General features: G+C 40.5%; 1 protein-coding gene across 4 annotated transcripts in view; it reads right to left on the bottom strand.

The window, feature by feature from the left end:
- The window catches only part of SLC1A3 (solute carrier family 1 member 3), a gene marked incomplete at both ends in the record, with an annotated part of 72,016 nt that extends 48,146 nt beyond the window's left edge, over window positions 1-23,870 (bottom strand). For 3 of the 4 annotated variants that reach the window (XM_081232688.1, XM_081232690.1, XM_081232691.1), the window contains 2 exons: window positions 4,528-4,665; window positions 23,690-23,870. In XM_081232688.1, the coding sequence (XP_081088814.1) occupies window positions 4,528-4,665; window positions 23,690-23,870 (319 nt within the window). The remainder of the gene's footprint in view (window positions 1-4,527; window positions 4,666-23,689) is intronic. The other variant, XM_081232689.1, reaches the window with a different exon arrangement.
- Between the last annotated feature and the right edge of the window lie 1,565 nt (window positions 23,871-25,435).

Raw genomic sequence — 25,435 nt, 5'->3', positions numbered from 1 at the left:
AATAGGAAACTGATAGCTGTAAGGATCACAGACATATGAGACATGAGGAATCTGGAGGCTTAGTTACATGCCCCTGAACTGAAGCTCTCTTCTTCTTCTAGAATTTTCACTTATACAGTGTGGACCAGGACAGCTCTCACTGCTGCTACTCTGACTGCCAATAGCTACCATTAATTGAGCACATACTGTGTGCCAGGCATAAATCCTCAGAACAACAGACCCACGACATAGGCACCATTAACACCTTCGTTTACAGAGAATGAAAAGGAAGCCCAAAGAAACTCCTCCCCACCCGAGATGGATACTTTTTTTCCCTCCTTCAATGAAATGTACGTGTGGGGGAAGAAAGGAAAGAAATCTACAGTCCCTTTTCTTGTACATAAATGCCTGGGGTATTTCACAAAGGCCTCAGCTATATCCCTGAGCCATGACAATGAAGAGTTTAAAATATTAAATTTTTCTTGTGTGATTTTGGCTTTCATTTTTGCAAGGCCTTCACAAACCTTTCACATGTCCAAATACTAAGAACTGCCTAGCTCATTTTTTGCCCTCTCGTGTTAAAGGAAATGACAAAATTTTAGATTATTTTTATTGTAACTGTCATTTCTCTGACACTAAGGGCCATACTTTGAGGTACGCCATTTATTGTCTGTACTTTTATTTTCTCAGGTAAGAGAGCCTTTTGCTGAGTGTAGCTTGTTGGGTTCAACTACAGTTAAGTCCCACATTCCACTGAATTCATCGGTCTATAGAATTGGAATTTGTTTGTCAAAAGGGATGCATCCCCCTTCCAGAAAACTGGAGACACGGAAGATTCCTTTCGAGGTAAGTGATTGAGAAGGAATGCGCACTTAGAATGAGAAAAGAAGAAAGCACTAGTTTTCTGAAAAAATTCCAAAGTAAGGAGGAGGTGATGGTTACATCTACACAGAGCAATCGGAAATGGAGTTTAATTATTATCTGGTGAATTTAATCAGGGTTAAGTCAGCTGAGCCAACTCATAATTCTGGCATGAAATATCTAGTCTGGCTGCTTATCTTGACCAAATCAATAGAGATTGGTGCCAACCCCCTATGTTATTGTGCGGTATGTTGGCATACAAGTATTCTTCTTGTTCAAAAAAATAGGTACTTGAGTACAAATCTAGCCATTAGGCTTTCTCCAGCTTCTCTCTGGCAGCTTCTAGAATGCTAATACACACCAGGGATGTTTGGAAGGATTGAAATTTCAAATTCAGAAAAAGGAGAACATGGCTTACAGGGGGTCTAGTGCCACAATTCACCAACAGGGAGGTTCCAACAATGAAAACCTAACTTAAATGTCTCAGAGTTTAAATGTGATTAAATGTACAGAACCTTCTAAAACAAAATGCCAAGTGGAAGTAATGCAATAAGGGTTTCATGCATTTCAGCTTCTGTCTGCACAGACCCTGGGACTTTTGAACTTAAAGAGTGCTGAGCTCTCGTGTTCATGTCGGGCGCAGAAAAGGTCTACATGCTAGGACACAACATGGTAATACCCAGAAGGTGGAGGAGAAGTTTTCCACAGTTATTTGTTTAGTAGACAATAAATGTGGTGTTCAGTAGCTGATTCCATGTTGAGTTAAGCTTCTATATGGAACTGCCAACAGTGGAATGAGGCAACATATGAAACCCAGAGATAGCCTGATGGGTGCACAAATCTATCAGTGCATTTCTTATAATTCATAGCACTGACACTGAAACCTGAGTTCCAATATTGGTAGCCCAAGGGTTGGATTGAGCCTGCAGATGTGCTTTGTTTGGCTGGCTCTGTTTTTGTTCTGTTAATCATGTCAATGTTTGAAAATCTAGGTTCTTCTCAATTTTTGGATTTCTGGATTCTTCTGAAAAATTGGAAGATTTGGCCCTTGTTGACACATGGGAACAATAGGCTGGAGCTGATAGTTTTCAGGTCACAATCTTGCCTCCCTTTGTCTACGCTCTTCTGCAGCGGGTCACTTTCCATTTATCGTCACACTCATCCCTCTTACCTCTCCTGTCAGAGAGAAATATTTCTCTGTATCCATGACTCTATTAAGTAGGAAAACAAAAAGGAGCCTGAAAGGGCAGCTTCATATATATACATCGCCCACTCGGCCACTGGAGGCATCTGAGTTTGCTTTTCCATTCTAAAATAGTGGACCCTGACTTTGTTCTCTCCCAGCACATTCTCCAATAATGTTTCCCAACACACACAGGGATCCTCTGGGGTGTGTGTACTTTGCAAAAGTCCCCCCACCTCCTCATTCACACTGAGTCACACCCTGCTTTGGTTTAGAATCCCTGTACTTAAAACCATGAAAGAAATTCTTATTGAATCTATCATTCATTCCAGTTGATCATGAATATCTAAATTACCATGTAGCTTGGAAATTATTCCTTTGAGACCAACACCTTAAAAAGATCTTTGGCAAGCTAAATGAAGCCCCTTCTCTTAACAGTCCTGGAAAAGAGCTGACACTCTTTTAATGGTCCCTAGTGGCAGCATTCCCAACTTGCAATTAGGTTACATTTTAAAAGTTCATTTTATACTGCTTGTTTGCAGCTTATAATTCCTTTCTCTTTAACACCAATATTATAAATGTTGATAATGTCTCCAAGGTTTACGCACACTTTCTTTTTAACCATGCAGAGGGATTGCATCATAGTGGGTTTTTTTTTCCCCCAGAAAAATTACTCAACGAAAGCTCTTATTCCTTCAACAAAGTTGATGTATTAAGTATTAGAAAATACCAGGAAATTCCACTTCAAATAACTGTTAACTAGGATTGCTACTAAAGGGAGCTAATATTTTCTCTAGTTGTACCAAACGAGGGCTTTCCTCTTATAAAACCCACGGTAGCACAGTGGGACTTTTAGCACAATTACCAGAAAGCAGAAACCTCTAAACACTGTTCTTACCCTTGAAGAGACAGTATAAAGGAACCCAAAACACCACAGTTTGCATCCAGGAAAACTGCAGGTACTCAATTCAGACTCCAGCCAGTAGGGATGGTGGGAAGGGATTCCCTGTACCATTAAACAAAACAGTGGATGTGAGTTCTGTCCCCTAAGTGCCTCTGCAAGAACTTGTTTCCCAGGAAAAATGGCAGCACATGGATAATGAGGATGTGCCCTCACGTCAGCATGAATTTAGCTTCTGTGATAAGAATCGTGACCGCTATGATTACCTCTGGTCAGCAATGGGCCAGGCCAGTTTCAAAAACAAGTGCCCCAAATCATCCTGTCTACTTGATTGTTTTATGGGCAATTCATCCTCCAATGGAAGCTTTATGTACATGCAATCACTTGTTTGAAGACCTGAACAAGTAGAAGCCAGCAGAGATCTGCAAGGCGCTGAAAAAAAAACAAACTGACATAGTTTCTGTCCAAGTAATGGCCAGCCCTCCAAGGCACAGAGCAGTCAGAATCTTGCCCCAAGACTTTTGAGTTGTTCTATGTTGTTCTTATTACACAGAGATCTTGAAAGGCGATTATAAATATCCTTGAGAACTCCCTGTGGGGGGGAAAGATGCTCGGAGCCACAGAATGATCTGCCTAAGGGTGAGCAGTAAGCCAAGGACAGAAGAGAAAACAGGGCCAGTAGTACCTGAGTTCTGGGTTTTAGCTACAAACTCAGAAACCATCCTGCTGGGGCAGTGTCTATGGACATTCCTTCTCCAAGTCAGAGATGTGCTGTGGGGAAAGAGAAGAGCGGGCAAGGAGGAATGTACAGCAACAGTTTTCTAAAACGTCTTGGTTCTGTTTGTATTCTCCAATCACAGGTACCAGTGACTCTTCAACCATTTCCCATGCAGACGTAAATCGTTATTTCGCGTTCATGGAAAATAAGAATCCTATCCTGCAAAGCGTCCGTGCCTTGAAAATCCAAGTGTCAACTGACAAAATATCTGGATGGGGAAAATCTCCCACCCCCTCCCCATTCTCCCACCAGCGTAAAAGGCAACGGGGGTGGGGGACAATGGAGAAGGGAACGAAATCATGCGGGTTCACCAGGAAAAGATACAGTGTTGGTGGTAGCAGAGTTGGTGAGTGTGTTGTGGGCATTACCTCTTGATGAGGCTTCCAAGAAGGCTCCCGCTCAAGTCGTGGTGGCTCTGAGAACAAGCATTCTTGCATCAATAGCTAATAGGCTGTCCAACCAGATGTTATCTGGGTGGGATAAGAGGGTGAGAAAACAGACCTGTTGTACGCTGTTGTCAACTACATCGCTGTGGGCAGAGAAGGCTGGTTGTGTAGTGTTTAGCAGTGCGCCTCTTTTGTAGTGAGGCAGACCAGATTACGTGGCGGTTCAAATCCGTTTCCTCTTGTGATTGGTAAAATACGAGAGTTATAATCATTCATGCATTACTAAAGCCTCCTTTCCATCATTTTGAAGGGACTTTTATTTTCTAGAACAGAGCATGCATCCAGCAGAAACCTAAAGCGTTTGTTTTTCTAAGCGATCTTTTGCAATAAGCACGCATGAAAAAAACAAAACAAAACAAAACAAAACTGCATAGGGTACCTGTGACAAGACTGGAGATGATTAGTGGTAACACCAGCATCTGTAACATCCTCATCAGAAGTTCCCCGGGAAAGGAGAAGTATTTGACTTCCCGGTAGCTCATTTTGTATGGTCGGAGGGTAAATCCAAGGATTGTACCTGCAGGAGAAAAAAAAAAAAATAAACAAAAGACAAAACAAAGAAGAAAAGTTGAGTCTTTTTCGAAACTGTAACAATCGTAGAAAAATAAGCAAGCATTTGGCTGATTATCACTCCTGTCTAATGAGACTCGGTTTATTTAAGCAGCAAATATTTGTGCCTCTTTGGAGCAAGGGGTGTGCCTATCTTTTCAATCATAGTCTGGAAGGGTCTGGCTGAGCTCAGGACTTCGAGTAGAACTTAGAGAAAAAATGTTCCTGGTCTTAGCAAATGAAAAATTTCTTTGTCTAACTTGCATGCAGGGGAACCAATTTTGACATGGCTCAGGACACAGTCATAAATATTGGGGCATATCTAAGAAACAAATCACGTATCCACACACAAGGCAATATAGGAAAAAAAAAGGCTTATTATAATGAAGTTCTTTTGTAACGACAGATGTTAGAACTGCTGGCATAACCACTTATAAAGGGTAGTGTCATTTTAATTTTTACAATTACAAAAAAACTCCTCTTGTTCACACTGTTAATCCATTTTCATCATCTCCCTGTCTACACACCACACTTTCTGTCTACATGGTCCCGATATTGCCTTGGCAACTATATTGTACAGACTTGCTAGTTGCTGGCAAAAGAAAGACTACAAAATTAGCAGAGACTTTTTCCAAAAGTTTTCCCTGAAAACTTAGGGGATAATAAGGGAAAGAGAAAGCACTTTTCCCCTTAATCTGATTCTGCTCCTGGAACTTTAAAAAATATTTAAATGACAACTCTATAGGTAAATCAAATTATGCTTGGTACCTTTGGAAATGTTCAGAAATTAACAAATGTACTGAATAATTTACTCTTTCTCCCCTTTCCCTAATAAACTTTCTTGGCCTCCACCGCCAAATTTGCTTATTCCATTATTGTAAATATTTTCAAAAATTTTACTAAACCATGTGAGTTATAGAGAAGTACTGAGTAGTCTAGAGGCTAGAGGTTGGGGGAGGAGAGAGAATACTATGTAGACACAAGTTTTTCCAAAGGAAGAAGCAAGCAGTCCTTTAAGGAAACTGAACCATCCTAACTTCTTATGAAATGAGACACAAAGTTCATTTCAATTGTTACTGCAACTCCAATTTCAATTCTTGGATTCCAACAACATGAAGTATCCATTCTTTGATTACATACCGTGATATCCCAATTACGAGTTGAATCTACATGACTAGAAAATCCAGCTGACCCTGTTTTCAAGACCTTCAGAAAAATATTTATTGCTTTTTCCCAATGTAACAGTGATATGTTCGGGAGAGAGAAGTTGATTTGGAAAATGTAGAAAAGAGGAAGCAAAAGCCTGCCTTTATTGGTTCTACCATTTAAATAGCAAATAGCTAATACTGACTGAGCTCCTTCTATTTGCCAGGCATTGTTGTTAGTGCTTTACCTGTATTAGTATCAATATATTTAACCCTCACAAAACTCCCAGGGCATAGGTACTAATTTGTCACCAATTTACTGATGGAGAAATCTAATCACAGTGAAGTTAAAACATGCCCAATTTCAACAGCTCTTCCATATCAAAGTCAAATAGCCATCCATTCAAGTGGCAGAGCTGGGATTTAAACCCAGGCGGTTTGGACTCAGATCTCACATTCTTGACTACTTTTCATACTTCCTGTCTCTTCAGTAGAGCAAAGACAACTACTGTTAGTGCTTCCCTGAGCTTCTTTCCAGAATGTTCTCTTACAGAGTTAAATACATGGAGATCACGCAGACTATATTTTTCCATATATAGTCACCATAAACATCACTTTTCAGCCTCATGATAGCAGATCCAGTGATTGTATCAAAATTTCCTTACTACTATTTTTGTTGTTGAAGACTTGGTTGTTTTGCAGTTTTTACTTTTATGAAAAACACCATTATGAATATATGAAGGCTGGTTTTTACTTAGGAATATTTTGTTTAGTGTAGTTCAGGGAAAGGGAACCAGTGCATTAGAGAATCTGGTTACCAGCTGGGGGGAGGAGAGAAATAGGTGAGGGAGATTAAGAGGTATAAACTTGCAGTTACAGAATAAATGAGTCATGGGTATGAAATGTACAGTGTGGGGAATATAGTCAATAATTATGTAATATCTTTGTAGAATGACAAATGGTAACTAGACTTATCATGAAGATCATTTGGAAATGTATAGAAACATGGAATCACTATGTTGTACACCAGGAACTAACATAGTGTTGTAGGTCAATTATACTTCAAAAACAAACAAACAAACTCATAGAGATCAGAATTGTGGTTACAAGAGGGGGTGTGTGTGGGGAAAGGAATTGGATAAGGCAGTCAAAAGGTATAAATTTCCAGTTATAAGACAAATAAGTACTAGGGATGTAATGGACAACATGACAAATTAACAATGCTGTACGTTGTATATGAAAGTTGTTGGGAATTCCCTGGTGGTCCAGTGGTTAGGACTCCGTGTTTCCACTGCAGGGGGCATGGGTTCAATCCCTGGTCGATGGACTTTCACTAAGCTTTTTGTGATAGTCATTTCATGATGTATGCAAGTCAAATCATTATGCAGTACATCTTTGTGTGTGTTGTTTGGTGGTTTTTTTGGCCGAGTTGCAAGACTTGTGGGATCTTTGTTCCCAGACCAGGGATTGAACCCGGGCCCTCAGCAGTGAAAGCTCAGAGTCCTAACCACTGGGCTGCCAGGGAATTCCCATGCCGTACATCTTAAACTTATACAGTGCTGTAGGTCAATTACACCTCAATAAAACTGGAAGAAAAAAAATAAAGCATATGACTACCTCAATTCATGCTATCAAATTGCTTTCCCAATGGATTGGCCCAGCAGTTTAATACCTCATTACTGAATGAGAAGGCTTTATTTCCTATACCTCTAGGAATGGAATATTATCATAAAAACTTGTTAAAAGAAGCAGAATTTTTGAATGAGTAAATAGTCTGTATATTTGTTTTCTTTTGAATTTACTTAATATCTAATGATGTTGACCATTCCTCCTAATTGTATTTTCACCAGTCATTTACTAAATCCTGATAGTTTAAGAGTTTACGTATGTGTGTGTATATTTGGTATAGATTCTATTTTTTTTTTTTGCAGTACGCAGGCCTCTCACTGCTGTGGCCCCTCCCGTTATGGAGCACAGGCTCTGGACGCGCAGGCCCAGCGGATATGGCTCATGGGCCCAGCCGCTCCGCGGCATGTGGGATCCTCCCGGACCGGGGCATGAACACGCATCCCCTGCATCGGCAGGCAGACTCTCAACAACTGCGCCACCAGGGAAGCCCAGATTCTTTATATAATAGAGATAATTACCCTTTGCCTATATTTAAAATAATATTTGCTATAGTTTTTTTCTAATTTGCTTGCCATATATTATTACTTAAAATATACAGGTGTTCTACAAATAATGTCTACACATCTTTTTTATTAAGTGATTTCTTCAAGAGTTATAAACTTTAATTTCCCTCACCCTCCCAAGTTTGAGAAATCTTTAATACACTTTTCCTTTTCCGATAGTTTGCTTGGTTTTAAAATCTTAAATCTTTAATCTCCCTGGAACTCTCTTTGGGGTAAGGTATTTAATTTCAATTTTCAGTGTGCATTATTCAATATAACAGTATTAACAGCACATAGGAATTATAAAAAGCTCTGGTTATATCTGGTTCTTTACTACTTGTTCATATAAAGGTCAAGTTACTAAAATCTGTGCTTTATCTTATTATAAGTATGCAAGTAATAAAATAAATATTATAAAGTTTACTTCCAATCAAATATATTTTCACTGGTATTGGTTACGTTTTGTGACTTTTATTTACATACATTTAAACGTTTGTCATTCAATTATAACAAAAAATATGCATAGTAAGCCCAAGAAACTCATTTTGGTCTTCTGGAATTTGACCACACCAAGCTAGTAGGAGTTTTAGATATCCTTCAAATAACAATTTAAGAACAAGCTTGGTTTTACAAGACCCTTTCTAAATACATTTTTAGAAATGTATTTACTCATGTACAACAATATTTTCAAGGGTGGGTAGGATCCTGCCTAGTCCAGAAATACCCATTTAAATTATAATTCAGAAAAAAATGGTAAAATAGCTGCTCTACTAATGATACAGGTTCTAGGGGCAAGAGACAAGCCAGTGTAGATGAAAGAAGGGACTATTCTTTCTAAATACTAGGTGCATTTGATCCCTTTTCCCAGAGTCCAGCCTTTGCCAACATTGACTCTACGCCCCTGTCTACAAGTACACCAGCTCTATGCAGCCTCTTTCTCTCCCTAAGTGCTCCCCGCACCTCCCCTTCCCCTCCCCCATCAAACCCCACATTTACATCGTGCAACCAATTTTCATCTAGATGTTAGGAGGGAAAGCAAGCCAGCTCAGTGAATGAATTCTGGGCAATACATGAATGACAAAGTCTCTTAACTCTCCAATATGCCAAAAAGATGTCTAACAGAGCAACAGAAAGACAGTCAAGGAGGCAAAGTCTCAAGAGGTGGTGAAATTTTTCATCTGTCTCCTTCCAGTCAAGCTGGTCTTGCTTGGAAGTGTAGTCCTGGCATCTACCCTAGAATGTCTCTGTTTCTTTACCATCTCCAATACGGAAACCACATTTTCTAAAAGCTCTTCTTTATAGTAGGAACTGCAGAAAAATGACATCATTTATTTATAAGAGATAGTTTTAAGTCAAGTGCTTTGAAGAGAGGAGTTGTTTAGAGCGATAGCACATTGCAAATACACTTTGAATCAGTTTTGTCCCTGACTGTGCTTTGGTCTATTTACTGTCTCTGGGTTTATTAAGTGAGCCATTTCTCCTCTTAGGAAAGATTATGTGGGGAAGGGCTATTTTTATTGAGTTCTTACTATGTGTTAATGGTGGTGTGATCCTCATCACAACTTTATGAGATAGGTATTATCATATCTATTTTAAAGATGAATATGCCGATGCTCAGAAGTTAGTTAACTTGCTCAAGGTTACAGAGCTAGTAAGTGGTTGACCCGGGGGCTTCCAAACAAAAGCCAGTGCTCTTTCTACTAGCTTTCTTGCAGACAGTTCTCAAATGCACCTGGCCTCTGGGTCTTCAGCATCTCTAACCCCCAAAATTGTAGAAGCACTAGAGTACTAACCTTGGATCTGCCAGAGATGTCCCAGAGGCACCTTCGGAACCTTCCACAGGTCCTCTTACTTTTTGAGGCTCCCACAATAGGGTTATTAGTATCAAGTCACTGTTTAAAATGGTTACACCAAGTCCCTTTTCATGGAATGATTTAACTAAATGTATATAGAATTTATTAATTAAAGTAGCCTGCCTTTTCCCTCCAGCGCACACATTTTTTTTTTTTTTTTTCTTTTTGTGGTATGCGGGCCTCTCACTGTTGTGGCCTCTCCCGTTGCGGAGCACAGGCTCCGGACGCGCGGGCCCAGCGGCCATGGCTCACGGGCCCAGCCGCTCCGCGGCATATGGGATCCTCCCAGACCGGGGCACGAACCCGTATCCCCTGCATCCGCAGGCGGACTCTCAACCACTGCGCCACCAGGGAGGCCCCAGCGCACACATTTTAATCCTTGGAAACCGTCAGTAACAAAGGTGGGAAAGACATTAAATGAAAACATGCTTCAGGTTCTCATGCTGAATGACAACAGCTAACCGTCTTCAGCACATGCAAGATGCCAAGTTCTCACAAGCACAGACGCCATGGAGGCCAGGACTAGGACTACCCATATCTCACAGATGGAGAACCAGTCACTGACAAAGTAGGTAAACTGCCAAAACCACAAACCTGTATAGGTCGGAGCCATAGTCAGCGTAGAGAGGGGTCAAGCTCTTCTCAAGGGCAGCTGAGTGGCTGAGGTGGGCTTCATAGCCAGCTCCAGGGCCCAGACCCTCACCCACGATGCTGTACTCATGGCCTTTCAGTAGACATGGTATGAATTTAAAGAGCCTAAGTTAGCACACAACATTTTATCTACATTTTCATTCTCTTTTGAATTAGGTTAACTAAATATAGAGCTTAAGTCGAGGAAAGATTTTGGTGATTTTACTTAATGAAGTCCACATCTAGCTTTTTTTCAGTTCATTTGTTACATGAATAAACAAAAGCCATTTTTTTCTTCAGCTTTCTGCTGGGACAGGCAGCGTTAGAGGTGAAGCCAGTGTGCTGAGGTCAGCCAGCTCTCAGCATCAAGTCAAGGGGAGATGCTCTGCATATGCAAAGATGGCTTTTCTGGGTAAGCAATTCAGGTTTCTGGTTACAGAGCCCAGCAACGAAAAGCGTCTTCCCTGAAAACAAGTTCTCACAGCCTGATACATAGACTTCTCAGAGCTCTCTCCACTCTGCCCTTACGACCAGTTAGAAGGAGAGGGGTGGAGGGAAGCCTGCTTCCCTCCAGTAAAGCAACTCACTGCCTCTGCAGAGCTGAGTTCCATTAGTGGGCACTTATTAAAGCACATTGATTGATATTCCCAGAACTAATAAAAACTTTTATGGCTACCAGATCTTTAGTGCAAAAGAACAGATCCTTTATTATTGATTACTCTGCAAAAATAACCATAAAAACCGGAAGAACTTCCTAACAGGATTTGTTAGATCTGAAGCAAACTTTGCAAAGTTGGCATCTTGGTGACATTATGTAATACATAGATGTCACGAGCAATATCAAAATTGCTCATTCTCAGCCAACAATCTCATAGTATTCTTATTTTGGTATTTTAACAAGATTTCTAGAATCTAGGAAATATCTTAACAAAAATGTTTACGGCGATCAAAATTAACTGTCCTTGTTGAATGCTACAAACAAAGATGCATTTTTTAAAAATACTTTTTCTCCCCTAATGTGGAAAGCTCAAGAAAAGAGTCCTTCAGGGGTTCACTGTTTCTCCCTGGGGAGTCTATACAACAAATACTTCTTTGGAAGATTAAATACCACTTCACTTTCTAAACTAAGACACAATGTGCACCCTGGAGCCTCAGAAAGAACACATACCTGGTTCATTTTGAAGGCCAGACATTCACAAGATAAAGCTAAAGAACTGTTTTAAGAATTTGGTTCATATCTAATCTGAAAAAATTATTGAAAATATTAAGAAGCCAGAAAATATTTAAGAGTAAAAGAATGAAGCACAATCTGAAGTAAACTTTAGACCAAATCACCCACTTAACTTTTGGTGAATGGCGTTTGAAATAGTAAAGTTTTACTAACATTCCTGCCCTATCTCCAAACTCTGTCATGAACAGATTGGCAGACCAAAGCCTTCTAGAATTATTATTCACAATGCAAAATTCTCCAGGAAAACAGACGATGACCCCCAAAGAGCTCAGATGTCAAAAGAGAATCTAAAAGTGATAGTGGCATTGATCTTGAGAGGAAGATCTCACATTCTGAGGCCAGCTGTAAGAAAAATACCAAAGGCCCACCCAAGGTGAGCTAACTAGCTCTTCTAGCATTTACATTGCAAACCAGTCAAAGCCCATTCAACCTCCTACCGGGAAAAAGCTTGGCCTGTAGATCTTCAGCCAGAAAGGAGACCATGCTGTCTGCTTGAATGCAAGATGGCTCAAAGATATAATAGTATCAAATATTTTTGTTGATAGCGCACCACTGGTTTTATGTGACAAAATGCTATTCTTTCCCAGCTAGGGTCTTTTCATTTTTGTAGTAAAAAACAAACACACAAACAAAAAAACTAGCACTACTTTGCCTCAAGTTTACAACACTCTAATGTATGATGTAATAAAATCACAGGAGTGGCATCCATTGCCTTTGCCATATTCTATTGGCTAAAAGCAAGGTCACAGTTTCCACCACGCCAACAAGTGAGCTGCACAGGATGATTAGGGCTTTGTCTGACCTGCACAGTCTCTAGGCCTGGCCCCCAGCTGCTGTTGAACAGTTTCCCAAGCAGAGGAATTGCTTAGTTGCACGGTGAATCCGATTCCCTACTGCACTCCAAACTGATTTCTCTCATGATTTGGGAAACTGGTTCTTGACTGAACTGTGATTTCTCATATGCTTAGTTTTCTAGATTCACAAACCAGGAGTGATAGCTCTCGATTCCTAATTCTCTCACTAGACAGGATTTTTTGAGTATGAAAGACAGCAGGTGTGATGCTGTAGAAAGATCATAGTCTGGGAGTCAGAGATGAGGGTTCTGGGCCTGATGCTGCCAGTAAATTACGCTAGTAGATACTTCACTTAAATGACTGAATCTTCATAGCAAACCTACAGGACTTAATATCACCATCTTATAGATGAAGAAACTGAGCCCTAGAAAAAATAAGCATCTGTCCAGGATTACATGGCCAGTAACTGATGTTGGCAAAATGGGGTTTCAAACTTAGATCTGCCTATTTCCACAGCTAATATCTTCAAGTCACATAATCTCTTTGCCCTCCCTGCCTGCTTCTTAATCTGAATAATGGGAGAAATAGATCAGAAAGGCAGTATCTATGATCTTCTTGAACTTTAATATTGTCTGCTACATATTCTGAGCATTATCTTAGCTGCTTTATATGCATTCATCTTGTTTCTTCTAATGAATTCTAAAGTCCTTGATAATGCATACGAAAGCTTGTAGTAAGTCATAAAATGCTTTATCAATTTGGCCATTACGGTTATTATGGCAGGTACTCAATAATTATTTGAGAGATCAAATAAAAGTTTCTATTTCAGAACCTGGCTAGATTGTGGCCCAATTTGGAGAAGTTAAAAGCCTGTCTCAGGCCAGCCTGATGAAGCTGCTGGATGTAAAGTTCCATTAACTCATTTTTATAAAGAAGCCAAGGGCAAAATGGAGAATTTACCTGCCCAAGAGGTCTGCTGGTCCCTGGCCTTTTGTTTCAGCCCAAACTTCCAGGCGTTTCCTGGTGAGAAGCTACTCTGTGTTTGAGTCAACCTTTTAACCCTCCCCCACTCCTCTGTTCCCACATCCTTCAGAGGCCCTGGCTTGGCTCATTCTTTTGTCCTTTGGTATTTCCTGTTGCTGGAGGTGGGAAATACCTGTTCCAGCCTTGTTCCACCAGTGGTGCCCAGATAACCAGCCGTGGGTGACTGATGACCAGGCAGCGTACAGATGCAGACTCAAATCTGCATGGCGTGCAGCACTGAGAGACAACTGAATCGGAAGAACCTTGGAGTTCTGAAAAGCCTGGTGCTTTCTTCTTAAAACTGCACTAACATAGACTATGTGAAATAGTAATATAATTTATAAATAATCCTACGGGTCTTTAAATGTCCAATCCACTGTCATTTAAAAAAATCTACTTTAGAAATAGTAACTGAAATCACCAGAATCTGTTGCCTTCCTTTCTGGTTACTATATATAGCTGTGAGTAGAAACTGGAAATGAAATATATTTTAAAATTTCCAAGTTCTCCCTGTGCCTTTGCTTGTCTGTCATATGCTTGCCAGCTCACACAAACTTCAAAGTCCACTCATCTCTACCTGTGGCAGCAACCCCATTGGGGCAAACTCTTTTAAATCTCACAATTTGGAAGAATAAATGACTACAACCTCTATGGGATATAAATTAGCTATACAAAATCACAAATGGGTATACCCGTAGTCTCAGCAATTTCACTTTTAAGGATGTATCCCACAGATATACTTTACCAGGGTGAAATAACTTTTATCCCAGATTATTCATTATACCATTTGAAAAATGATATCAAAGGGTTGGAAACAACCTAAGTGTCCCATCAATGGGGAATTGCTTAAATAAAGTATGATTCACCCATACAATGCAGCCTCGAGAGAATGAGGTGGTTCTTTATGTGCTAGTAAGGAATGACATCCAATGGATACTGTAAAGTGAAAAAAGTGAAGTATGAAGTGAGCTATATATACTATGGTACAACTTGTAAAAGGCAAAAAAATAAATAAATAAAATAAATAAATATGAACTTATTTTTATGCTGATAAAATAACTCTAAAGTCACAGAAGAAACTGATAACAAAGCAAATTGGACCCTGGGGGATCTGGGTGCGTGTGACACTTTCATTTCATTTCATTTTTGTTCTTTTTGATTTGGGGCAATGTAGATTTATTTATTTCATAAGTAAAATAACAAAATAAATGCACACACAAAAATGGCCCACAATTAAAAACGAAATCTGACTGAATTCTGTTTTACATCTTTTCTGCTAAATGCCTGAATCTTTCTAAAAACTCACTCTGGGTCTGGGTTGGTTGGTCCTCAATCTGCTTTAATTTGCTTTAACAATGAGTTTCCTTAATTTGGGTCATGGAGAGGGGGGACACTAGTGTGCTCAGTTTTATAGTTGAGTGGATCACTTTCTGACCAAAAGGCTTTTTTTCTGGAGACAAGGAAGTGAATCTGAAAAAACTTTGAACTCAGTCGTTATAGGCTCATGTGCTGCTTCACCCAATTAGCCAGAGTTACAAGTATACGAGGGCTGAAAACTCACATTGTAAACCACTCAGCAAAGGTATGCTCTTTCCTCATCTGTCATGTTGTGTAGAGCATCCCGATGCTAGAACTTAAAAAGCCCTGGCAAGTTTACTGAGTCGCAGCTTTATGCACAGGACTACTTTATTTGCCTTAAAAAAGCAAATCTAAGACAAAAGTAAATAAATAAGGGAAAAAAAAAAGAAAACAACTTGGGTCATAGGCAGTCTCTTCAGAGACTCATAATTTCCTTCTTGATGCCTTTACCTTCACATTCATCAACACGCTGAAGATAGCAGCAAGCACATGGATCCCTGGGGTTTTGCCTTCCTTGCTTTAAAAATGGAATTTCCAGTGATGCAATGTGTCTAAAAGAAGAGGCCATCTTTTCAGGGTGAGAAGGGCAGTAATTGTCCATCTCTACTCTCATTAGGGACAAATGAGCTTCATCTTACAAGATTTTGAATAGAAAGTCTCTCACTAATAGCCCACTGTTTTCTCTCTGAGAAGCAACAGCAGTTTGTGACCTGGAATCATTGCTGGAGAACTGGAGAAATCTCTCTGGGGACAAGAAGAATGAATTTGTCCTCTCAGGAGACAGGGACTCGGTCTTGAAATTCAAAACTTAAGTGTACCTTTCAACTCGCTGCTCCTAAATTTACCTTCAACTCTTTGATAAGATACACAGAGGAAAAAAGGGAGTGCCTTTCTCCGACATTGACTTAATTCAGCCAGGGTATATCTTCCTTTATCTAGCCTTGGGGGTTTTATTCTTCTCTTTTTGGTTTCCAAACCACTTGAGTGCTGTTTTCTTTTCTTCTTTTTTTTTTTTTTTTGGCTGCGTTGGGTCTTCGTTGCTGTGCACCAGCTTTTCTCTAGTTGCGGGGAGCGGGGGCTACTCTTTGTTGCGGTGCGCGGGCTTCTCATTGTGGTGGCTTCTCTTGTTGCAGAGCACGGGCTCTAGGCACGCGGGCTTCAGTAGTTGTGGCACATGGGCTCAGTAGTTGTGGCTCGCTGTCTCTAGAGCGCAGGCTCAGTAGTTGTGGCTCGTGGGCTTAGTTGTTCCACGGCACGTGGGATCTTCCCGGACCAGGGCTCGAACCCGTGTCCCCTGCATTGGCAGGTGGATTCTTAACCACTGTGCCACCAGGGAAGCCCTTGAGTGCATTTTTGATTGGGTCTAGTGATGGGAATATTCTTGGTCTAGGGAATAAGCTCTGGGCCATTTTGATAGCCCTGAAGCTTGACATAAAACTCATACTTTTTATCCTCGGTGAGCACAATGGCTAAACTGTGTGCCCTGAAGTGCTCTGTGTGTCTCCACATCTCACAGCAGTGATACAGCTCACCTAGCTGTCAGATCAAATACTTGGTGAATGATGGCACCCCAGCGTTCCATAAATATCAAGAACTCTTAACACCTGGAACGTATAGCTTGGAAAAGATGGTGCTTAAATTCCAGTTGCCTCTTCCAAATAGCGTAGGCTCTTCACAACCTTGTTTACTCTATAGCGAAAACAAAGGCCTGCAATTTTCGTCCCCTGACTTACACAGAAGATGGAAGGGCAGGAGTGGCTCTGCAGAGGTGTGCCTCAGTTGTGTCCTCAAACATTGCTTAGGAAACATTGGCCACCACACCCAGAGTCAAGAACTTGACAGTCAAGAATTCAAAGCAAGAGAAGGCAGCTGCTTCATAGATTTGAGAGACTGGCTAGAATGAGTTGGGAGATCATGAGTTCATGAATAAGGTCCTTGCAATGGTACAGCATCATGGGCTGAAAAGAAAACCCTCATGTATCTTATTCCGTATTTTCAGCTTTAGAGGAAGACAAATTAGACTTTAAATGATAGAATTTTGGAGTAGGAGGCAGACATAAGTCCAAATGTATTTTGCTGATGAGGAAATATGAGGTCCAGAGATTTGTCTTAAATCATAAAGGGAGCTGACGGCAGAGCTGTGTCTCTAAGCAGGACCTTTAGACTCTCAGCGCTTTCTCAGCTGTGTGCCAGACATTCACAGATACTAATCAGAAGGGGGGATGAACTGGCCATGGACTTACATTGCTATAGAGGGCAATGGGAAAGCACTCTGTAAACTGTAACACAGCAACAATGGAAGGTATTATTACTGCAGGTAATTGTCCTGAACACACATATTTATTGATTACCTACTTGAAAAAGAAACAAATTTGAAATTGCCTGATCAGTTTTCTCATCATCTGAATTAACAGGAAGAAAATAGAGCAAAATAAAATCCAGAGACAAACTTAGAACAACATTAAGCCCTCTACCCTCTACTTCAAAATAACCTTTACCAACTCTGTTAGAAACCAGCAACATTTTCTCCAAGTTTCCAGAACCCCTCATCTTGCTTGGCTCCACTCTGATGGGGGCGACAATTAATGAACAGTAGACACCAAAATGCTGGAGAAAAGGAGAAACCAGGGAGGTGGTGAACTCTGATGGGTCCTGAGTGGTACGAACAAAAATGCACTGTTGAGTATGTTACAACATTTATTGAAACCATTTTCTCAGCAACTTCCCATTTTCCTGAGACATCACTCCCTCCATTGAGCAGTCTGTGTTGTGATAACAGCTGCCTGGGGATTACTTTCTGCTTGGCTCAAGAGGCCAGGTAGGTAAGGGACAGATAATGACGGTGTCACTTACACTGAGGCTTTCATCTCGGCCTCTCAAAGCCCTTTACAACTATTAAGTCTCTTCCTACGACTCTCTTGGCTCCCTCCTCTAGCCAAGGAAATAGAAGACACTTCCAGACCTAAAGCAGGTGACCATCTTCTCCCCTTCCCACGCCCGGTCCTCCCTCATCCTTGGCTCTCAGTCCTCTGGCCGAGCAGCGTCATCAAACCCGCGTGTATTTTCACTTGACGCCCTAGCACAGATGGAAGTCAAAGACGAAGGGTTGACAGTTTCTTTGGATACTTTGCCTGCTAAGCATTTAAGGAAATTATTTAAGATTACATGGTCCTAAGTGGCAGAACTGGGATAGAATCTTGGCAGAGAGGTGTTATAATTATTCCATTTTACACATGAAGAAACAGAGGATCAGTTCCAGAAATGGGACATAAACCCAAGCTTCTGACTCCAGAATCCGTGGCTCTGACCTACTCCCCTATTCAGCCCTGGACTCTATCCCCAGGACAGGAGGCAGCTCTCTGGAATGATTTTGGAGAAGGTGGGGGGGAGGGCTGGGATCCAATGCAAGTCAGCTATTTGCTGTTGCTGTCCCCAACAATTTTTCTCTAGTTCTGCTCCCTGGGGAAGACAATGAAGCAGAGAAAAAGAAAAAAAAATCAGACTCTAGTCCTTACACCCTACTCCTATGTCACTTCTCCAGAGCAGGGCATTATGAATCCACTGATTCCTAGCTTACCCTCCAGCCCAGCCCTCTGCCCAGGGAGTCTCTGTGAGTGACAGTGACTAGCTGGGCTCTGGTAACACCAGGGGAGGGCCTGCCTCAGGAGTCATCCTCCCCCGAGCTTCTGGAAGCTCCTTCTCTTCTTCTCTTTTCCAGGAAGTGTTGAAGAAACTGGAAATCTGAACCCAGAAATCTGTTCACCATTTTTTGGATTCTTGTTGTTCAACCTGGGTGGAGATGCCCTTCTCTTAGTAAGCTGAAAGGTGTCAGCATGGGGGCCACTAACTCAAGCAGTTGGCTAGTTTGGTCCAGGCAGCAGCCGATATAGTTCACCGCATTAATGAACCTGTTTGGCTGAACTAACTGACTCGGCTGGATATTGTATTACATGTCCAGGGCTCAGAATACCATTACAGCATTTCTGGGAGATTATTGCTTCTAGTTATAAAGAAGGGCCCTAGAGTTAATACTGCTCTCAGAATAGACTCACTTACAGAGTAGCTTATGCAGTAGGATAACCCGATGCATTGATGGTTATTCGTTTACCTTCAAAGACAGAGCCTGTCTTCGTTCAGTCTGGAGATGGTAAGGCTACCTTCCAAATCTTTATTTATGGTGAGCCTCTTGCACTGTATCTCCACTGCAGTGGCAGCCCGCATCTCAAACTCAACATGTCCGAAACTGACATTATTACTTCCCCCGTCTTCTTCCTGTGTTCCACCATGACTGATGGTACCAACGCCACTTGGTCACCCAATCCAGAAATCAGGCCATCGACCTGCAATTCACCTTCTCTGTCAACTCACATGCAATCAGCCACCGGGAATCAGGAGTGACCCTTGTTCTGAATTCTCAATTCAATCTCTCCTTTCCACCCCTCCTGTTGATGTGTCAGTGCACATCCTTAGCTAATTGGTGTAATAAAACAAGAATGAACATTTCCTGAGAGGAGGGACCAAGCATCCAGAACACTGTGGTGGGTAAAAGTACGAACTTGGAGCCAAAATGGTGGATTTGAATCCCAGTCAAAATGCATCAACTGTGGGATAAGTATCTGAGCTTCGGTTTCCTCATTTATAAAATGAGAATAAAAATACCTCCCTCCCTGGCTTGTTGTGAGGATTAAATAAAGCTAACATACTAACAACACTTACAACACTGCTTGGCACCACATAAGTGTCCACAATATATATTATACATGTAATGATAGATGAGGAAACTGAGACTTCAGAACAGGTAAACACCTTCTTTCGGATCACACGGTGATTAAGTACGGCCGGCATATGAATCCAGATCTATCCTTCACCGAAAGCCACACTTTAAAAATGTTACCACATGGCACATCTATGGTTCCACATGTGGTTGTTAATAAGAAAATAGAACGTCTAAAGTACCAACACAGAAAGACACCATATATGATATAGAACTGTATATACAATATGATCTCATTTCAAAAAATGTTATGCATTTCTCTATTACTACCTCTGAACCCCATATATTCCTTTGTCATCTCATTTTTTATCCATCTTTCCTACTAAACGACCTGAGGGCAGAGATGCCACATTGTATAACATAGAGCCAGATACACAACATCCAATATTTGTTAAATTGCTGAATAGCATTGAATCTTTTTAAAAAAAGTATTTATTTAGCAGATAATAGATGAGTGACATTCTGTGACTTGAACATGACAAAGGATTTTTCTTTCTTTCAGGGAGATGTCTGAGGTCCCACTGACACAACTGACCACAGTATGAAGTAGAATGTGCTTCCCGGAGGAAGAAAGACAGTGACCACTCTTCTCAGTGTGTTTTTTGTCAGACAGCTGTCTGCTATAGCCCTGGAAGACACTTCATCTAATGCTTTAATGATGAACTATCTTAAAAGGACTTAGCACTTGCCACTGCCTTCTTTCAAGTTGCTAGCCTGCTCCCATTACATGGGCTTTGCAGCCTGGCACTTTCAGACTTTGACATGGCTTAGAAATGACATTAGAAATGTCATTGCATAGAAATGACATCACATTGCACCTGTGCTTCTATGCCTGTGTTTGTAGAGGAATTGGTAGTGAAATATCTACAATTCCCTACTTTTTTTGAATATATGGATTCAACATGTCTCTACATCTCCTCTGTATTTCTAGCTTCTATTTCCACACACTAAATGCACATTTATTTTATTTCAAAAAGATGAAAGAAAACAGACTGAACAAAAAATTCACCCCACTATGTAGATTTTCCCAGTCTTTTTTAGTAAAAGTGATCAAAACCTAAGAATTTGAAAACTAGGTAATTGGGACTTCCTTGGCGGTCCAGTGGTTAAGACTTCACCTTTCAGTGCAGGGGACATGGGTTTGATCCCTGGTCGGGGAACTAAGATCCCACATGCCACAGGGCAACTAAGCCTGCGTGCTCTAGAGCCCACACGCCACAACAAAAAAGAAGCCCGTGCACCACAACGAAGATCATGCATGCCACAACTAAGACTCGATGCAGCCTAAATAAATAAATAACTTTTAAAATAAATAAATATAAATAAAATTTAAAAAAGAAAACCAAGTAATAGCTATAGTTCTTTCTTGTCATTTCATCTTTGGAGAAAATAACAATTTTCTTCTTCCTTCCTAGCATCTTTCCAGTTTTTCCTTGTGCTGCAGCAAATAAATTTGAGAGTTGATGTCCTAGACATGTCCTTTTCCTACTCTTTCTTTTAGGGTTGATGTAGACATGGTACCCAGTGGCAAGCTAAATGAGGCTTTGTTTTCACTGGGCCCTCAGTGGAAGAGGCACCAAGAGATAGCTGAAGGCTTCTTCCTTCTCTCCTAGATCTGTTTGCTACTAAGTTGCGATTCCAAGTCTTTGGTGTAGACTCAGTGGTCTGACTGTCAATGAGACCTCTTTATTTGTTTCTTTGTTAGTGCCTTCTTCTTGTTACTTCTACCTCCTCAGTTTCCATTAGTAAAGCCAACCCTGAGGGCATCCTGCCAAGTTATCTACCCCAGCTCAGCCAACTCATCACAGTTCTCACAAATCTTAGGGAAAGTCCTCTTTGGGCTAGGAAATGATCCCAGAACTCATAGAGAAAATGGACTCTTAAATCCTGCCACTATCTTCCTTCTGTCAGAGATGTTATTTCTTTGTTATCACGTAAGAACTTCCTTCTCCATTGATCTGCTTTCCATGTTCAGGTTTTATCACTTTCCATTTCTGTGTTGTTTATCTGAAACATTTCTGTCCCAGAAATGGAACTCTTGTGTTTAGAACACCATTTTGAATCAATGTTTCTGCATCTTTTCCAAACATACTTCAGTATCACTGAGCTCTATTATTATACGTATAGGGTTGCAAAATAAATGGGTATTTGTTAAATGAATGAGAGGAATGCAACTTAATCATTTGTAGGAGAATTATACGTTTTCTGCTGAGTTTAACAGAGTAAATCATACAGCAAAATGACAAAGCTATGTGAATGCATGTAGCATTGCTTGGTAACTGGCCTCTACCAAGACATGGCAGCATTTTTCTTCCTGGCAACTCTCACAAGATGTCAGCTAGTCAGGAGAGCACTGAGGCGGGATGGCGGAGTGGTTAAGAGAATGGCCTCTGGCACTAGACAGCCTGAGTTTGACTTTCACCTCTAGCATTTACTAGCTGCGTGACTTTGGGCAAGTTGCTTGATCTTTCCGTGCTCAGTCTCCTTAACTATGAAATGAGGATCAGAATAATCACACCTACCCACTGCCTTCATAAGCTTGTTTAAGGATTAAGTGAGCTAATATAAGCAAAACACCTAGAAAGTAGCTGGAATAGTGCTGTATAATTGCTCACAATTATTATTACACAGCTATTACTTGGCTTGACAACGACTGTAATTCAAAGAAAAAAACTGAGATGAGAATACTGTATTTTACATCAACTTCCAAGACAATGATACAGCACTGAAATACTTCTTCCGGGAAGATATTCAAACCTGGAGACCTAAAGAAAGCCATTACTTCTCTGAGTCAATCAGGAAACTTTCTTTTTGAACATCTCTGGAATTAATTGAACAGTCATTAATCACCAACAGTTACTAAAAGGAGCCAGAGATGTTGAAATGGAATATATCTAAAGTCTTGTGACAAACTGCTCTTCTGCTATATTCCTATTTGTCTGCAACCTAAGAATCCTATTTTTGGAGATAAAGTTATAATTATATTTACATGCTACAGAATTTTCTTAGTTTTTATTGTCATTAACTCTTATATTTGATGGTGATCTTGGCAAACTCCAAGGTAGAGATTAAAGCCTTTTTTTGGTGGCAGATTAGTAGAAATTTAAGTTACAGCATTTTTTACAACATGACATTGGCTTATCTGTTTACCAGCCTAAGGATTTCCATATTGGTTCAAAAATTCCAAGTAAGTAGATTTTTCAGCTATATTTTAAAGGAAGATTAACGCTACCTACAAGTAGCAGATATAATTGCTAATTATAATGAACTATAATTTCAGATACCAATAAATCAAACAAAACAATAATGTTTTATTTGTACAGATTGCTGTCAACAATGCTAAATTAGTAAGAGACTGAAATGTTTCAAAAAAGGTTTAGCTATTTATGGCAGACCCTTAGAGGCAATGAATGTGGGATCTGTATTTACATTTCCCCTAATTTACTTTTCCCAGTCACTGGACAAGACAGTGTACAAACAGAAAAGATTCAGCCTCTATGTCTGTGTTGATATTCAGCTGCAAGTCAGCACCAGTTAGAATATAATTACTATTAGGGACCTGTGTCTCATTCTGAGCATACCAATAGTGTACATTAGTTTTAAGTGAAAGTGACATTGCATAATGATCACATTTTGGCCAAATCTAGAGTACTTGCTTGTTTCTATTGTTACTTAACTGCTCAGGTCTTAAGATTAAATTATCCTCTTTTATCCTTACATGAGATGGAGAAACATTTGATTTATTTCCCTTCTCCACACAATCAATTGATTTGCATAATGCCTAATGAGATTCTTTCAGATTCCCACGTGTTTTCCCACATGTTGTTCCAAATGTGCCAACAGACTGTCATTTAAAGGAAAAAAAGAATCTTCAAATTCAGAGGAAAGCCTGGGCTATCCTTTTGAATACCTACAATCAGTTCGTCTGATAATATTCCCAGGCAGTCAGATGCCCCCAAGAAACAAGATCTAGCTGTTTTGGGTTTTTTTTGCTTGTTCTCAAATGACTTACCCACAATGACTGCAGTGACAGTAAGCAGCACAAAAGCATTGCGAAACAGGTAACTTTTAACATCTTCCTTTGTGATGTTCTGCACTTTCTTCTTGGCCAAGAGTGTGCGTTTACGGACCCCTTGCTGGAATCTCTCCATCCTGCCTCCCATCCTGGCCTCTTCTCCATTGCTTTTAGTCATGTTTTACTTCTGCAGAGTGTCTCTTCTTTGAACCTCAATGTCACGGAATCAGCCCCAGAAAGCCAGTCCTCTTTGGTGTTCAAGAACACAACTAGACGAGAGAGAAAGAGACAAGAATGACAGCCTCCAGGGGTGAGAAATCAGGGCTGCCCGACACCAGGGGAAGCTGTTGGCAAACTGCATAATCTCAGTAGGAATCAAGGGCTGGAGAGTGGCAATGCCAGATCTCAAGGCTAGAATGTGCATATTTTACTGGACCACGTGTGAGACATGTGCATAAATCCAGAATATATGAGCAGGTACTTGTGTTACATTTTTAAATATTTGTCCTTCCCTCTCCAGTGAAGCTATAAAAGGGCTCATCAGAGCTGGGTGTGACTGAGCACCCTTACCCCCACCCGATCCCCCAGAACCTAGCCACGTACTTTGCACAGTGTTCGCCCTCAATAAATGTCCAATTGAATTAAACGCACAGGAAACGCTCAGTAATTATACTTAATGGCTCATGTTGTATACATGGCAAAGGCATAACCAGGTCAATGAAATGAATTAAGATACTGAGATTTCACAGTCAGAGGTTGCTGTTATATATAATAAAGTAACTATTTTCTGCATTAAGAAAAAAACCACGATAATATCAACTAGTAAATATGCTTATGAAAAGAACACAAGTACCCACAGGCTCTGGGAAATACATTTGACCCTTTCACGTGGTAACTTTTTTTTTTTTTCATAAAATAAGCTAAGTGCACTGGGCACATTTATAAATTATCTGAAATCATAATTCATCTTCATTTTGGTCCCAAGTAGAAGTACAAAGTAGCATTTGTCTTTGTGGCAAACATGCTGGCGTCTTCTGAGGAAACTATCACCCACTTCTCAGTATTTTAAAATTTAGGATTTCTAGAATAGATGAGGAGATTAATTCAATTTTCATTCCAAACATTACAGCGTGTGATTTCTAGTTTCTTTAAAGTGCTCCTAGGTTATTCAAATATATCTAAGTAAATCTCTCCTTGGTGGAAATCAGCTGTTTTGAAAGATCAAGGGACTCCTCCTGCTGTTTTACAAGATTTCTAATCTGTAACCTTTCCCATGATAAATCCAAGTAAAAAATCAAGTCGTGCCTGTGGACGTGTGTATCTGGCAACGCGAAAAGCCAGTGTGTGCGTCCGTGGAGGAGTAATTAGAAAGCAAGAGACTCCTCGGAAGCTTTTGGTAAATCCAAGTGCGGAAAAAAAGACTAGTCTTAACAGTTTTGACTTTTAAATAAAATTGCAGGCTGGGGTCCGTGATAATAAGACGTACAATTCGTTCAAGACTTCACAGCAGATTAAAGTTTAGGGAGAAGTAAAGAAGAGGAGACGCGAGAGACCAAATTTTTTTCTCTCCTACTAATCTCTGATTCCCTTTACCAGTCACTTTAAAACAGACCAGCTCAGCCTTGATTCTTTTCTAGAGCTCGAACCACAGTCTGCCCCCAATCCACCCTGAACGACTCAACTCCAGATTGAGAGAGGACACGGCGTAAATAGACACCACACGCTCAATGCATTAAATTACTA

This window comes from Mesoplodon bidens, assembly GCF_964165515.1.
Source record: "Mesoplodon bidens genome assembly, chromosome: 4".
In the NCBI taxonomy this organism is placed as follows: Eukaryota; Metazoa; Chordata; class Mammalia; order Artiodactyla; family Ziphiidae; genus Mesoplodon; species Mesoplodon bidens.
The sequence above is the reverse complement of the archived record's forward strand: the minus strand, read 5'-3'. Positions and strand labels throughout refer to the sequence as shown.